This window comes from Lepidochelys olivacea (assembly GCF_965140295.1).
Source record: "Lepidochelys olivacea isolate rLepOli2 genome assembly, chromosome: 7".
NCBI classification, from domain to species: Eukaryota; Metazoa; Chordata; order Testudines; family Cheloniidae; genus Lepidochelys; species Lepidochelys olivacea.
In genome coordinates this window covers 39,204,729-39,221,624 of record NC_140417.1, presented here as the reverse complement: position 1 = coordinate 39,221,624, position 16,896 = coordinate 39,204,729, and the positions used below count along the sequence as shown (strand labels likewise).

Sequence of the window (16,896 nt, the reverse complement as noted above, 5' to 3'; positions counted from 1 at the left end):
CTCATCTGAGATCAAGCGGACAGAAGGAGAGAGATGATCGCAAATGCTGGGGTATATCACAGAGGGATTTGGGGCAATGAGTTGGGGGGGAGCTCCAGCCCACCCCACCCAAAATAAATAAATACAAACTGAGAACCAGTGCTTAGTTGGAACAAAAGGCCAATGCTGCATTAGAGAGTATTCAGGAATGATGATGTTTGGTTTTTTTATTTCATTATATAGGTTAGCTGAGTCATCTGTGGATCTTAATCTTAAATTGATGTGCTGGCGGTTGGTGCCTACTCTTGACCTGGAGAAAGTTGTGTCTTCTAAGTGTCTGCTGCTGGGAGCTGGTACACTGGGTTGTTGTGTAGCCAGAACCTTAATGGTAAGTACCAGAGTTACTCCTGAAGGTAACTTGCTCTCTCTCGTAAAGTTTACTTTTTTCATCCTTGTGCTAAAGAATGGAAGAATACAATGAAATCAACATATATATGGGATGTGTGTATCACAGAAATGTTGCAGTTTTATGTTTTTTTTTTTTAAATTAAAAACTGCCCAGGTACAAAGTGAAATTTTGTCCTGAATAAAATAACACATGAGTTCACAAAATCAAATTCAAACCAAAATATTTGAAATAAATAATTGTGCCAGTGAGAGACAGTTCAGTGTGATCAAAAGGAATTTTTCTATAGCAAGCTTCTAAAACTGTAATAACAATCTGCAGTTAAACCTAGAATTTGAAAATGTGAACAAAAGTCTACTTACGCTTTTAATGTTATAGACTCAAAGGGGTTTCTGTTACATCCTTTGAACTAAAGTCTTACAGTGTTAAATTAGTCATTACCAATTACTTGGATTTTTTTATTTGTTTAGGGATGGGGAGTCAGACAGATCACATTTGTGGACAATGCAAAAATCTCCTATTCCAACCCTGTACGGCAGCCTCTATACGAGTTTGAAGACTGTCTTGATGGTGGGAAGCCTAAGGCACTTGCGGCAGCAGATAGACTGCAAAAAATATTCCCAGGGGTGGTAAGTAAAATATTTTGGTGGTTAAATCTCAACATATTAAGAAGACAGCTGACTTTAAATAGCTCCATAGTATTCCTTTGGTCTTCTCATGTTAATGCTTAAAGAGAAAAGGGGATCAGGAAACTGAAAGGCAAGGAAACAAAGTTTATACTGCAGTCACTGGCAAACTATAGGAGCTATTTTCACATGCAGGGAGCAAGGGAATGAAACTTGTGGCAATAAAAATATGTAACAAAATGAGTTCTAAGGGCTCATCTCAGCTGCCTTTCCACAGAGTCACAGTAAAGAAATGTTCTCCAGTTTCTCTTCTGAGGTGTGTTTTTAATGCGCTCTTAGAAATGGCTGATCTTGGAACAGTTCCACTGAATGCGTTTAAAAGCACTGAGCATTCCACACAATCTTGAGGCTCTTATCCATGTTCCCCTTTTCAGTCACATGTAAATAGTTTGGTGTTTAATTGCTTATGCACTTGCATTTTTCTTTCATTTTGAGACAATTAACACAAATCAAAACCATCTTGGTTATTGCCCTGATCTGTCTCCATTCATTTTCTGATATTTTCTCCTGCCAGACTTTCAAGTAATCATTTTTCTCGTATTAACATCTATTTGCAATTTGCTATAGAGAGAAGTCTACATTATATTTTCACAAGTGCATCTAAGACCATTGCTGCTGTTCCTTAAATGTCTGGTTTCCAACCTGTTGAAAAGCCAGAGAATTACCACTGGTAGTGTCTGTTAAATTACAGATTGGAAATTACCGGAGTGGGGGTTAAAAAACTAGTGGTATTGTATGTGTTCCATTATCAAGCTTGGGAATTTTAGATAAAATTATAATTAACAATATAGGCATCAATCCTGAAATGAGATAGCACAGGAGTCTGCTCACATGCAATCAGTGGGACCTTTTATGGCAGTATGGGTCCCTTCATGTGCATCCAATGGCCAGTGGTGCACAGGTTAGTACCATCTTTTCCCTGATCTTTTATGCAGAGTTTGGTAAAAAGTAAAAAAACTGGTAAAAAGTTAGGTGGTAGGAAGACTGGGATAACCTAATACCCGATCTAGAAGGGACTCTCTTACCTGCACATGTTTTTAATAAGAAAATCTTATTTTAAAATTATTTCCATCATTTAGAAAGTATCAAATTTTTCACCTTTATCTGGTAATAGTGCCTTTGGACTGAAATGACCTAGTGTTCTCGAGATCACCACAAGAGAACATTATTCATTTGGAATGATCAGTAGTGTGATTTCAGATTTGGAATTGTTTCCTTCTATATCTGAAAGTGTTTGTTTTCTTCTTGGCTGGTTTTCTCCCTAACTCTTTTTTTTTTTTTTTTTTTAATAGTAAGTAGCCTATTTGTCATTGAGTAGTCTGAAATACGTAGTTTTCTATTAGATCAAGTGATGAACTGCTGTTGTTTTTAGACATTTGGGAAAGGTTCAGAAAATGATTTGATATAACAATAGAGAATAGAGTTATAAAGATATAAAAGATGTTGATTTAAAATTGGAGCAGTTACATTTTCCCTACAAGCTTTACTGGAAATATATTCATAGTCTTCATCCATGCAAACACTTATCTACATAAGTTTATATACCTGATTGCCTGCATTGAGTTCAGTGGGGCTGTTCATATGTGTAGTTACTTATGTGCATAAGTGTTAGCAGGGTCAGTGTTTGCCCATATGAATAGATGAGACATGGCAACAAATGCTGAAGGTGTCCAAAAGAAATTGACCACTGTAAACTTAGTTTCTAAAGTATTAGAAATAATGATTTGGCAAAATATTTCAGTAAAGTTTGGTTAACATTCCAAAGAAACATCATTTGGGCTTAAATTTTGTATTTCGGCCAGTGTATCTAAGCTAGATGGAACACCACTGGACCAACGGATTTGGATCTTTTTGTTTGTTGATAGCAGAGTTAGACATTAGACATTGGAATTACAGGGTTGGAGTTCACAATAGTCAGTAAAAACAGCTTCTTCTGAAAGCCTCTTCAGAATGGAGGGCTGCGTGATGTTGAATAAATATGGGCATCTTTCCTAATATTTGCAGAAGAATCATGACATTCAAACAGCAAATGCCATTAAAAAGGAAGCATTGGGGGTTGCCAGAATGCATATAATGGAGGGGGGTGGGGGAAGAAAGTGAAATGTAAAGTAGTATAACACAATTCTACTAGGTGAGGTGAGAAGTTAAGGCAGGAGAGGATCTTGTGTATTACACTGAATATGTATTTTTATGTCTTATTCCTCTCTGTGGAGCATGCATTCAAAACTGTTCACAGGGTTTATTACCTATCTTATTAAAATGTGTTTTTTATATATATATATATGTGTGTGTGTGTGTGTGTATATTTATATTTTGCAGGTATTATATCTTGTAAATAGTAAAGCTTTTTTTAAAGTGTGAAATAGTATTATCCTGATTTCAGGTGTGAGAGCAAACTTCTGTATATTTTTAATGTCCCCTATTGTCCACATTTGCTTCTATATTATTTTTTAAGATTGATACTGAACAATTATGAGTAGAATTTGGCCCAATAATAGGGATTACTCGGGTATTCATTTCATGTGGATCCATGTAATTTAAAACATTGTTCTCAAAAGTGACATAGTCTCTTCTCTTCACAAAAGCAGTGTAGTGTCTTCCCTTCCCAACTCCTAAATAGTCTGTAATACTTCATTTATACTTCAGATGTCTGTATTTGTTCTTGGTTTAGCTGCTGCAAGTGATGACTTTTTTCTGAATCCCATAACCATGTGGGCTTTCCAGATATTTTTCTCACCTTGATCTGTGTCCTTAATATCTTCAGATTGTCAGTGTTCATTATTACTTCAATGAATTCAACTTCCTGTATGCTTGAAACCATTAACAATTCTGCACACTGTATCCATTGTGGCCTTGTTTAAAGGCCTGTACCCTGTTTGCTCTGATGTCCCACCTGACTTCCATTCTGTTATTAACATGATGTGAGAGAAGATGGCCTTATGACAAAGATAATTAAGAATATCCTGTTTCTGTAAGGAATATGAGAAGCTGAATTGTGAAAATGTCTGTTAGACTTTGGCATTTTTTTCTTCACTACTCTTTGGTTTTACGCCAGAGACTAAAAAGGCTGGCTCCAAAGGGGTGTCCCTTGTTTTAAGTGTCAATTTAGTATTTTGAAACAGAACACGTGAACATAAGATATTGAGCAGACAGTTGGTGAAGGGGGGATACTTTTAATAAAAGTATTCATGTGTCCCAAGACCAGTGGAGGAGCAGGGTAAGAAATGTGCATACGCACAGTGGCTATGCAGATTTCCATAAGAGATCAGCACTCACATCTGGGTCCAGATTTTCAAAAGAGCTCATTACATTGGATAGCAAATTCTTTTGTAGATCTGGCCATGACTGTGACAGTAGAAGCTGCAGAGCACATCTGAATATGTGGGTGTACAAGCAGTGTTGGGGGGGGCACAGTTCTGACACATGACTTATGGTGTCTTGCCTCCTGTTTTCTACAGAATCTTGCTGAAAGGAATTAACTATGGGAAAATATTGCTGTAAATGTATGTTTGAGATAATTAAACTTTACATTTAACCTTATGTGATGTCCAGCCAAACATGTAATGATTCTTTAATATATGAAGGTTTCAGAGTAGCAGTGTGTTAGTCTGTATCCGCAAAAAGAAAAGGAGTACTTGTGGCACCTTAGAGACTAACCAATTTATTTGAGCATAAGCTTTCATAGCTCACAAAATGAAACCTGTCAAATAAATTGGTTAGTCTCTAAGGTGCCACAAGTACTCCTTTTTTTAATATATGAATGTATTCAACTCCTTTTCTAATTATTATTAATTTCTCCTGTCCACCTTCATTATTAATAATAAAAATAAGGGTGTTTTAAATATTATTGAAAAGCATAAACTGTGAGACATTGCTCTGTTACAGCTGCTCATACCCTACCCAATTAAGTAGACCTTATAAAGAAGCTTCTTTCCAAATGTTCTGGAAATATGTTTTAATTATTCCAAGGACTACCATACTCAGCTGTACCAGCATATTTCTGTTCTGCTTCTATTTCTTGTTTGTAACGCCATCATTATTCATCAAATTCCCTACTGCCACTAAACTATAGTAATAAATTTGGCAATAGATTTGAGATGAGTTACTGAATTATAAGAAATGAAAGCTATGTTTGTATTTTATTTTAACTCTTAGGTTGCCATAGATGTTTACATGCACCCTATTATTATTATTTTTTATTTTGTTGTGCAGTACCACCTGAAGCCTCAAGGATCTCTGGTTCCACTGTCAGGCACTAAACAGCTGCAAAGACCTTATGAGCTAAACCTTACCAGCACGCTTTTTGTATGTGGCAAAATGGGAAAATACACAAATATTATACCAAATGAGTTTGTAATAATTCCACAGCACTCATATTAGTACTTTTTAAAATACAACAAAACCAAAACAAACACTTTGCCCGTGAAAGGAAGCACAAATTTGCTTCCGTTCAGATCTAACATGTGAGCAAAACGTCTCTTTATACACACAAGGACTTTCCTGAGTAAATATTTCCCAGTTGTTTGATTTTTGTTTTGTTTGCTGCTTTGATACTCTCATTTCCCCCCCCCCCTTTCTTTCTTCCAGGCAAAAGCAGTGTTTTTAAATGCTTTTGTAAACAGTATTAAAGTGCTGCTGCACCACTATAATTAAGTTTGCATCATGACTTCTGTTTAAAGGTTGACCCAAGTCCTCTTAAGAAATGGCACAATTAGTTGGATTCCTTTGAAATTGTGTGCGCTTCAAGAGGGTGCGGGATAGGATTAGTGACCCAAATATGGGGTTATTTGAGCTAGAGGTTGCAGAAATATAAGCCCCTGCAGCCATTTTTCAGAAAGTTTCTAGGTGTTTGTTTTTGTTTTGCACAGACATTAAGATCAGACTGTTGATGTAACATTGGTCAAAACAATCTCAATTGGTTGAGTTTTAGCCAACGTACTGCATAGCACCACTAAATCTTTGGTGGACCCAGGTTGAAAACAGTATTAAGGAACTTTACAAGTTCTGACACCCAACTGCTTCTCACCAATGGGGTATATCTGTTGGATGATGGTTGGACTATTTTTCTTTCAAACATAAATATTCTGGAACAGAGATCCTGGCTGTGAGTTCTCTCATTGGCCCTGCCACAAATTCCACCCTCCAACCATTTTGGAACATTACCAGGAACACCTTTCCACTGAAACTTAGTTGTCCTTTGTTTCAGGCACTGCATGTGAGTTGGGTTATAGAAGAGGGGGAAGTAGCAGCAATAGAGATACTTGTATACCTGATAGTGAAGACTTCAGGGAGATGCATTCCCTGCTTGTGGTGGGGGAGGCCTGGGTATTGTAGTGGAGAGGGAGCCAGGTTGGAGGGTAGAATGCAGTGAATGGGTCAGGGCAGGGTTGGGGAGGTTTGTTGAATCAGGGTCCAGCTGTGGCTGGCTCAGTATGCAGATTGTGGGACAGGAGATGTACAACTGCCTTAAGTGACTACTAATTTCTACCAACATTCTCATGTTAAAAAAATTGGAAATTTAGTGTCAAAAACTACATTAACACAGTTAAATTTGTTTGGTGGTAAGAGTGAATGGGTTGTAAAAGGAGATAAAGAATTGTACATTTTACCAGTTGGGGCTGGCAGAATAAAGGTATGTGTTTTAATAGGGCATATTTGGGCATTGCTGAAAGAGGGAATGGGCAACCTTAATTGTGAATTTCCTGGTTTTCAGAAGTTTGAATTTTGCTCAACACAACATTCTACAAAGGGATGACATACCCTCAAGTTATGTCAACTCTGTGTTAATGTATTTTTTTTGCTGTTGAATTAATAGATTAGTTTAATTGTTGTCTTAAGTTTATATTGTATATAAGCCTCTGTCTGTCACAGCTGTATGCCCTCGATCCAATTATAAAATATATGTACAGTGCTAAGAGTATGAACACTGAGAAATAAAGCGCATCAGAGAGTTGTTACTGAATATGTACAGTGTTGCACGTAGTACAGATGACATAGTACTGCCTGTTCTTAATTTCCAAGAGCCAAAATCTGGTCCTAGTGCACAGCCAAATTGACTGAGGTGTGTGCATGGGATCTTACTGTAAAGAATACCCCTCAGGTATTCCATGTCAGCTGATGCTTTCTTAGGGCCCTCAGTAGCCTTCATTAATCTTATGCCTTCCCCATTATTCCACCATAGGGGGAATGGACAAACCTGGCCAGCTTCCACCTTGGCCCCAAACCTAACCTGTACAATTTTGAGGCACACGGGTGGTGCAATATCCCTTTCATAGGTCCTGGTAAGTGTCCCTGCCTTGCCATGTAGTGGAACATTATTCGCTCTGCTTCAGTCAAGGAACTTCATATACACAGAGTGGGAGGGGTGGGGGTAGGAAGGGGTCACATTAACAAAAGATTTAAAAGGACATTGGCAAGATAAAAATCTACTTACTCAACAGCTATTCCTAGTCCAATGTTTGAGCAACATGCCAAGCACATATTCATCGGTTTACTGTAAATTGTCCTGGTGCTTTATCAAAATTCCTGTTCAGGCACATAAATACTTGTGAATAAATAGATTAGGTATCCAGGATTTTATATCAGTGAGGAAATAGCCAATACTGTCTTTGAGTGTTCAAAAGCCTGGACAATAATTTTAGGTTACTCTCTCCCTGTCTCTTCCCCAGTCATTGTTTCACTGCTGTGGGGAAGCTGAGGCTGGAATGTACATGCTGGTGCCATTGAAAAGGGAAGTATTGCCAGAATTACTTGTAATTTACATAGTTTTTAGAGAGGCATTTCTTCCTTCTGTTGTTGTGCAACATTTCTATAGTTTAAACTTACTAGTTGAGGTTTTCAAAGCCAGATAGAGAATTGAGACAAAGATGGTAAAATCCTGGTACCATTGAAGCCCTGGAAAAACACTGATTTCAGTGCCATCAGGATTTCACAGATTGCTCCTCCCATTAATTTTAGTGGGATTGAGTATCTATCCAATTTTCCTATCTGGCTTTAAAACTCTCAGCCACTGTTTCAACCTTTATGTCTCTCGTACTCATTAATTTTACATCCTGTCTCACTGAGAAGCAGAGTAACAATTTCGTACAAACTACAAATAAAACAGAAACCTTTGAAAAAGAGCTTGAGGTTTTTTTTTAAAAGAATATGTTCGATACTAATTATAGTGATCCGTTTAACTGTAAAGTAGGAGAGAGATTGATTAGTGGAATAGCAGGATTGATGGACTTTTGCCCTTTTGACAGATGTATGGTATGCATTGAATCATTCATTGACTGCTTTCCTATAGCCATGAAGGCTATTATTGGCCTATAGCATATAATTTTAATGTAATACCCTTCCCTGGACTAATCAAACATCAAATGCATATGTTTTCAGAATTCTGTCTCCAGTAAAAACATATTCGAGAAAAAGTGCAGAGTTTCATTTAACAGACCGGTTAGGTTAATGCAGAAATCCTGCTTTATATCTCTTTTTTTTCCAAAGGGTTTCACCTGTGACACTATCCTGTAGCTTAGATTTTATTTATGGGCCACATCAGAAGTAAGCATTTATTTTGGTGATGAGGGGGAATATGAATTGTGTGAGGCAGGGAATTAGAAATGCTACTAAAATGACAATGTTCCTGAAAAATTAATCCTAGCCTTCAGAAGAGGTGGTGGCTGTGCCAGAAATTATTTTTGATTAAGATTAGCTTTCTGTTTTTAAGAATATGATAGTTGAAACTAGATATAAAAATTTGATCAGCTGTGAAGAAAAGTATTGGAAACTCAGCATACATTACTCATTTTTATAATAGTGCACATATTAACAAAAGGCCAAATAACATGTAATGCAATACAATATTCTGATGTTTGTTTCATGTCCTGTTTCATTTGTACAGTTTGGGATAATTGTTCAGCTTTTAAAACTCACTTTTTGACACCTCAATAAACAATCGGTGAGCAGAGCTGGCCTTTTTTTTTTTTTTTTTTTGGTGGTGGGAAACAGTTTTCACCCCAATCACATTGTATGCACAGAGCCAGCCTGAAGTTTTGGAGTTTTGGGGAGGGTTGGTGATGCAATTTTTGGAGATACTTTTCTCCAGGAAGAATGAGATATTTTGGTTTGTATGTGTGTGACATCTTAAAGACCCTTCCTATCTGTTCATCCCAGCCTTCTGCTACAGAACTGGATTCCAGCTACTTGTGCTGAGGTCTGAGCACAGATGTTAAGATTTTAAAATAAATGTTGCAAGGGATAATTATTTAAATAAGATGAAAGTCTGTGGATACACTAGACATGCACATGCTTACGATCACCACCCTAATACTAGAGAGTTTTTGTGCATTGTGGTGGATTTGAGCATTTTACAGCTATTAACTACTGAATCATCACAACTTTTAGTGAGTTACCTATTATCACACCTATTTTGCAGATGGGAAAGTAATGGCAGAAAGGGTCAGTGCCTGATTTCCAGAGAGGCAGAGCACCCGAATCTCCCATTGACTTCAACTTGAGTTAGGGGCACTTCTACAAGTTAATTCCTAGATACCTTCGTTGATTCCTTGTCAAAGCTGTGATTAGCATGCAGACATCTCTTATCCTTGTGCTTAGTCCATTATACCATTTTGCTTTCAACTCCACTGAGTTTCCTGAGAGAGAGAGCCTGCAGGGGCCGCAGTGCTATCAGCAGCCCTTCCATGGCTATGTATGGATATGGGTTCCGTCCAGGTATATCAAAGGACTCGAAGCCATGGTTTTCATACCCAAATGGTTTGCGTCACTTCACATGTTCAAGGAGATCTTCAAGAAAAGAAGAATTAAAAATTCACCACCTTAAAAACAAAAGAAAACAAAAATTCTTTAAGATTCTCCTTTACCTGGTGAGGTTCCCCTCAATTGGGGAGGGGGAAGGAGAAGGAACCACAGCTACAGACTTTGTCACTTCTAGATTTTTGGCAGTACCATTTTCTTACTTTAAAGTGATATTGTTTTAAAAGCTAGCATGGGTATGGAGATACTATGTATATAATTTTTATTAATTATGTATATTATGGTTGTGCCTGTGGGCCAACCAAGAGTGGGGTCCCATTGTGTTAGGCACTGTACAAACGGAATAATAGACCGTCCTTGCCCACAACACACACAAGGAGAGTAAACAACATGATGGAGACAAAAATTGTGTGAGTTCTGAGGTTTTTTGGGGGAAAGGGGGCTTTGTGCAGGGGGATCAGCTAAATGGAAAGAAAATGGAAGGGGAGTGAAGAGGGCTGGGTAGGGAACAAGAGGGTAGGAAGGGCAGGTGTTATGTCAAGCGGAGGCAAAGAGACTGTGAGGGCAGGGGATAGGGAACAGTCAATCATCACAGGGTAGAGAAAGTCAGAACTTCCTACAGTCATGACTGGAACATCCAAAGGTGAAAGAGGTCCCTGCGTTAGCTGATTCTGCTCCTGTTGGAGTCTTTGGCTGTCTGTCCTTTACACTTTTCCCCATAAGCTCACATGGTGGAGGAGGAAGAAAGGGCACCTTGTGGGGCAGAGTTGGGGGTGAGTCTCCTGTACAGTTTTATATTACTCTGTGTATTTACTGGAATGTTTCATGAATGTGCTAGAATTTGAAGGCACTGTGTTTGAATTCAGTCAATTCATGTTTGCTTTTTCACATGACAGCAGCTTGGTCAGACAGGGCAATGAAGGTGGCACTCATTTCTGTAAAATACTGTGTATACAGGGTTACACCCAAATTTTGTATGTGTGGATGAGACTTTAATATGCTGCTCCACTATTTGTCATCTTATTTTATTCTCATTCTGTATTTTTATATAACTCTTGTTCTTCTTTTAATAATTTTTCTCTGCATTTGTAAAATTTTAAATGCTGTCAAATGGACTTTTGTTTTTCTGTATAATTAGACTTGAAAGGATTAGATTTTAATCAGTAAATGTCAGCAAACAATTTCACCGTACACACACAAACTGATGAAAAAATATTTCCGTTGATGATTGAAATTTACAGATAGGCAATGTCATAAATATAAAGGGAAGGGTAATCACCTTTCTATATACAGTGCTATAAAATCCCTCCTGGCCAGAGGCAAAACCCTTTCACCTGTAAAGGGTTAAGAAGCTAAGGTAACCTCGCTGGCACCTGACCCAAAATGACCAATGAGGGGACAAGATACTTTCAAATCTGGAGGGGTGTGGGGAGAACAAAGGGTTTTGTCTGTCTGTCTGTGTGATGCTTTTGCCAGGAACGGATCAGGAATGCAGCCTTCCAACTCCTGTTAAGTTAGTAAGTAATCTAGCTAAAAAATGCGTTAGCTTATTTTACCAGCCATTAAACAAAAGGAAATCTGTCTTTTTGTAACTTAAGGTTTTGCCTAGAGGGATTCTCTGTGTTTTGAATCTGATTACCCTGTAAGGTATTTACCATTCTGATTTTACAGAGGTGATTCTTTTATCTTTCCTTTAATTAAAATTCATCTTTTAAGAACCTGATTGCTTTTTCTTTGTTCTTAAGATCCAAGGGTTTGGGTCTGTGGTCACCTGTACCAATTGGTGAGGATGATTATTAAGCCTTCCCCACGAAAGGGGGTGTAAGGCTTGTGGGGGATATTTTGGGGGAAGACGTCTCCAAGTGGGCTCTTTCCCTGTTCTTTGTTTAAAATGCTTGGTGGTGGCAGCATATGGTTCAAGGACAAGGCAAAGTTTGTGCCTTGGGGAAGTTTTTAACCTAAGCTGGTAATAATAAGCTTAGGGAGTCTTTCATGCAGGTCCCCACATCTGTACCCTAGAGTTCACAGTGGAGAAGGAACCTTGACAGGCAAAGTAAGAAAAATGCTTCTTGAGAACTTACTAGTTTGATTTAAGAACACTTACTTTGTATATTTTGACCTGTGATGGTGACTATTTTTGTTTTAACGGTTATAAACCTTGAACTTCTTGAATCTCAACATATGCTGTTAAATAATTCTGACCCAGTTCCCATAACTTCCATCTACTGTTAAAATGTAAATAGATAATCAAAAACAATGCTTAAAAACAAACAGATATTTTCCATAGAAATTATATAAAAAAATTTGAAATCTGTCAAGCCAATATTTAAATATATGCTCTGCACCAAACTGAACACTTAGTTATTGCAATAGAAGTGAACATTGAGGTGCACCATCTACTGGTAAGTGAACTCAGCTACATTACCACCATCACTTAAAAGCACAGTTTTAAAAAAGAACATGTGTTTTAATAATCTTTTACACAGTCCCCAAATTTCAGTAGTTCGTGTACATGTGTGTACTTACACACTAAACTTTACACAAAATGTGTGGTGTATGGGTATATATACACACACGTATTTATAATGTGTTGTCATAGAAATTATAACCTACATTAACTTTGTATTTTGTCATGCCTGCCGTTAATCTTGTGGACTGTGTAATATTTCATTTGGACAGGAAAAATAATAGACAAAATTCAGCTAAAAATTCACTTCCCAAATACCACCAGCATCCTGCTGAAACAAAGCATTCATGTGTAAATGAGTATCTCATAGAAGCCTTTAATTTTGCAGGATTTCTTAGATGAGTAGGAGACATTTTGTGCTAGTTAATTCACAACTAGTTTTATTTTAAAAAAAGACAAGTGCAAAATGTTCTTAGTTATTTCCCATTTTATTTTTCAGATTAGAATATTAAAATCTATCCAATAATTATGGAAATCATCCATCCATAAAGATTCTGATTTGCATTATCCTTACGAGTGCGCATACATTTGAGGCCTGTGATACATTTGATACGTTATCTGTATTATGGGCAAAAATATAAAAATGACAGTGATATTAATAGGTTTAAGAAGGACTGTTTGATGCAATTTAAATAGCCATTCTTTTCAAAGACTTAAAAGATGAATAGCCAGTGTGCTTGAAATTCCATTATACCAGGAAGCAAGTGATTTGATTTTTTGGGGGGGCTATGTCAATGAAAAAAACTTTAGGTTCTGATCAGGGAAAAATTAGAAATTTCCCTGGATCCTGCTTTCGCACATGGCCAAATTATTTTAAACTAATGGAGCTGAGTCAGAGGATTCAGTGTTGATCAGAATTGCAAGTGTCTCCTGGAATGGAAACTTCATTCAAACTAGTCTCTTCACTTATTCTTCTCCAAAAGTTGTACACCCAGTTCTATAGGGAGGAAAAATTAGTCTTCCTCAGTCATGTATCATTTTGTAATGAAGACTTAAGTAATATCTGGATCAAACCTCCCTGAAACTGCTGTTCTGCAGCAAGTGCCTTTACATAGAATTCCCCTTAACAATGTGTGTTCATTTTTTTTTATGACAGGTTTCAGAGTAACAGCCGTGTTAGTCTGTATTCGCAAAAAGAAAAGGAGTACAAAAAGAAAAAGATGCATCCGATGAAGTGAGCTGTAACTCACAAAAGCTTATGCTCAAATAAATTGGTTAGTCTCCAAGGTGCCACAAGTACTCCATTTTTTTTTATGGGTATTTTGTTATAAATTCTTGAATTCTGCACTAGTCTATGCTAAAGCCTCCTGTTGTTTTTGTGCCTCTCCCTGCATACACACATGCTTGTTTGCTTCATCAGCTGTTATGTCTTGCCTTTAAACTGTAAGCTCTTTGGCGCAGGGACTGACATTTACTATATGTTTATACAGGGACTAGCACACTTGGACCCTGACCTGGTTGACTTCTCTAAGGCTGTGTCTGCGCTATGAGCTAGGGATGCGATTTCGCTGCTCATGTTCTCATCAGGCTGCCACGAGTATAAATAGCAGGGTAGCCACAGTAGCCCAGGTAATAGAAAATTCAAACCTGCTTGAAACTGGTGAAAAATAGCTGCATTGCTATTTATACTATCACTAGCTTGATGAGAACTAGTGCAAATATCTGTACAGGAGCAGGGGAATCCTATCGTTAGCACGTAGTGTAGACATAGCCTAAGTTGTACTGTAATATATATGGAGTGTCTTTTTCTATCTGATAGCAGATGTTTTACACCTTACCAGACAAGCAACGTGGTTCAAATGACCCTCCATGTATGTCCTTTTTGAACTCTCTAATGTATGTTCAGTTGAGTTCACCTTTTTCAAATATGGACATGGAGGAGACATGTTGTACGGTTCTGCTGCAGGATGAGGCTGCTGTCAGCAGCTCCGAAGTGGAAGCCTGCAAAGCATCTGACAATAGGAGCTATGAGTCTCAGAAGTGATTTCCTTCTATATCAAGTTAATATGTGGCCATTCAAATTATACAAGTATCACTGAAGACTGAAGAATTTTGTATTTTATAGAATTTGAAACAACAAAAGTACAGTGTATGATGCTTCCCATCTGTCTAACGGCAATTGGGTAAAGATTCAATCGCAGATAAAACCTAATAGAGGTCTTATTGTTCACTTTGTGTAAAGTAACTGGGGAGCTGATCTAAGACAAAAGCTATATGTGAATAAAATTAATTGCTCTAGTAGGTCAAATTTGGAGGTTGTTTTAAAGATACTTGTAAGGCATAAATAAAATGGTGCAGTCTTCTTAATCTTTACATTTAAGAAATGATGAGGCAAGACAATCCCCCGTGCAAAAACTTGGTACAAAAGTCAGTAGTACGGAATTTGATCTTCCAAGAGATACTAGGCTTAAGAATGGTTTTTATGAGGTGCAGCAGTTGCTAATGAATTTGCTGAAGGTTTAAGGCATTTCTGTTGGTGCCAGAAAAAAGTATTTAAATCAATAATTTACAGAAAGATGATGTGGGGTTTCAGAATAATTTGTAGAGGCAGGGTTCTGCAGCTAATATTGTACAGAATGATTTCCAATTTTGGCCTGAATAGTACAGTGGAGTTGTTCTAATAAAAGAAGAAAAATAGTGTAGTTGGTGAAGAATAATCAGCACAGTCTTTTTTTGAAAAATGCTCAAAATAGTGACTGCTTTAAAATGTTCACATTGTTTACTAATCACTGTGTTCAGCACTGTTCAAAAACTAATATCGACAGTCCCTGCCTTGATGATGGATTTATAATTGAAGGGTCCTATTTTGTAAACACATAGGCATATGAGTAACTTCATTCATTCTGTTGACATGCTGCGGGACTACTCAGGTGCGTGGTTGTAGGATCAGGTCCTTAAAGACATCAGGGCCATAACATATGGTTGAAACGTTGCATTGAGGTTTGTCCAAAATAGAGTTGCATACAGTCCAATCAACCCTTCAACGGTGAGATACACAAATATTTTTGCTTAGTATCTCTGTCCCTGTAAAAACAGGGCCACTGCAAAAGTGATTATTCTGTCTTGTAATTCTTGATTGTCCAGACTAGTCAAATGGAATGTGATCTTCTGAAAATCTGGTTGAAAAACGTTGGTTAAGTGGGCTAGTTACACAATAAATGGAACTATGCTGATTTGTGCAGACTGTTCTCTTCTATATAGGTTTTAGGGCTGTCAGGCAATTAAAAAAATAATTGGGATTAATCGCACAAATAAAAAAAATTAATCACTATTACTTGAGCGAGTAAAAAAAAGATAGAATACCATTTATTTTAAATATTTTTAATGTTTACTACATTTTCAAATATATTTTCAATTACAATACAGAATACAAAGTGTACAGTGCTCTCTTTATATTTTTGATTATAAATATTTGCACTGTAAAAACAAATTGTATTTTTCAGTTCACCTCATACAAGTACTATAGTGCAATCTCTTTATCATGAAAATTGAACTTACAAATGTAGACTAATGTAAAAAAAACCAAACCTACATTCAAAAATAAAATCTAAAACTTTAGAGCCTACAAGTCCACTCAGTCCTACTTCTTGGTCAGCCAATCACTCAGACAAGTAAAGTTCATTACAATTTGCAGGAGATAATGCTGCCTGCTGCTTGTTTACAGTGTCAACTGAAAGTGAGAACAGGCGATCGCATGGCACTGTTGTAGCTAGCGTTGTAAGATATTTACGTGACAGATGTGCTAAAGGTTCATATGTCCCTTCATGCTTCAATCACCATTCCAGAGGACATGCTTCCATTAACTTTTTTAATCACGATTAATTTTTTTGGGTTAATCGCGTGAGTTAACTTTGATTTAATTGACAGCACTAATAGGTTTTTATACTGCTTTCATTACCATAGTATGTGAGCCCGTTTTAAGTAGTGCATTAAACATTGTGACTATATATCTGTTGCATTGTGTTTTTTCTCTTGTCCTCCTTCCAGGGAAGAAGCAGTATGTGTTGTTTTGGCAGGGTATTAGGTTTGTGTTTTTGTTTTGTTTTGAAGTATACACGTTGCTGTGTATTTATATTTTAAAAGGCAAGGTTAAAGAAATGCGGGTCAAAGAAAACTGAAAATCTGACTCAACATGGTTACCATGTATGTGTATAATCTTAAAGACAAATTTAGCTTGGTGTAACTCCACTGAAATCATTGGAGGTATATTGGAGATTAATGTATACCATAATCCTTGTCTAATTTTTGAGTTTTTATTCTTAAAAATATTAATCTAAAATTTAAGCCAAGCAGAAATTAATCTTCCTGGTGCATTGTACTCAGGTGATGGAATGCTGGAGGTGCTGCACTGAAGCTATGTTTACTTACGTATGGTTGCAAATGATTTAAAATCAATTATTTTGGTGACACAGTTTTCAGCAGTCTTCTGTTTCCTGTAGTACTCTATTTCATTCCCCAGTATGATTTCTGGCTATTCATTCTAGCTGTTTTTTCCTTACATCTGAGAAATGTGGACTTTATCAAAGGCTGACTGCTCATAAGGACTACAGTAGTACCCAATTAACTCTTGTCTTGATCTTGACTGTTCCCACAATAATTTAGTG

At 37.1% G+C, this 16,896-nt stretch overlaps 1 protein-coding gene across 10 annotated transcripts in view; it reads left to right on the top strand.

Moving 5' to 3' along the window:
• ATG7 (autophagy related 7) overlaps nt 1-16,896 on the top strand; it is a 270,223-nt gene that overhangs the window by 30,910 nt on the left and 222,417 nt on the right. For all 10 annotated transcript variants that reach the window (XM_084634637.1, XM_084634638.1, XM_084634639.1 and 7 more), the window contains exons 11-12: nt 223-367; nt 856-1,014. In XM_084634637.1, the coding sequence (XP_084490763.1) occupies nt 223-367; nt 856-1,014 (304 nt within the window). The remainder of the gene's footprint in view (nt 1-222; nt 368-855; nt 1,015-16,896) is intronic.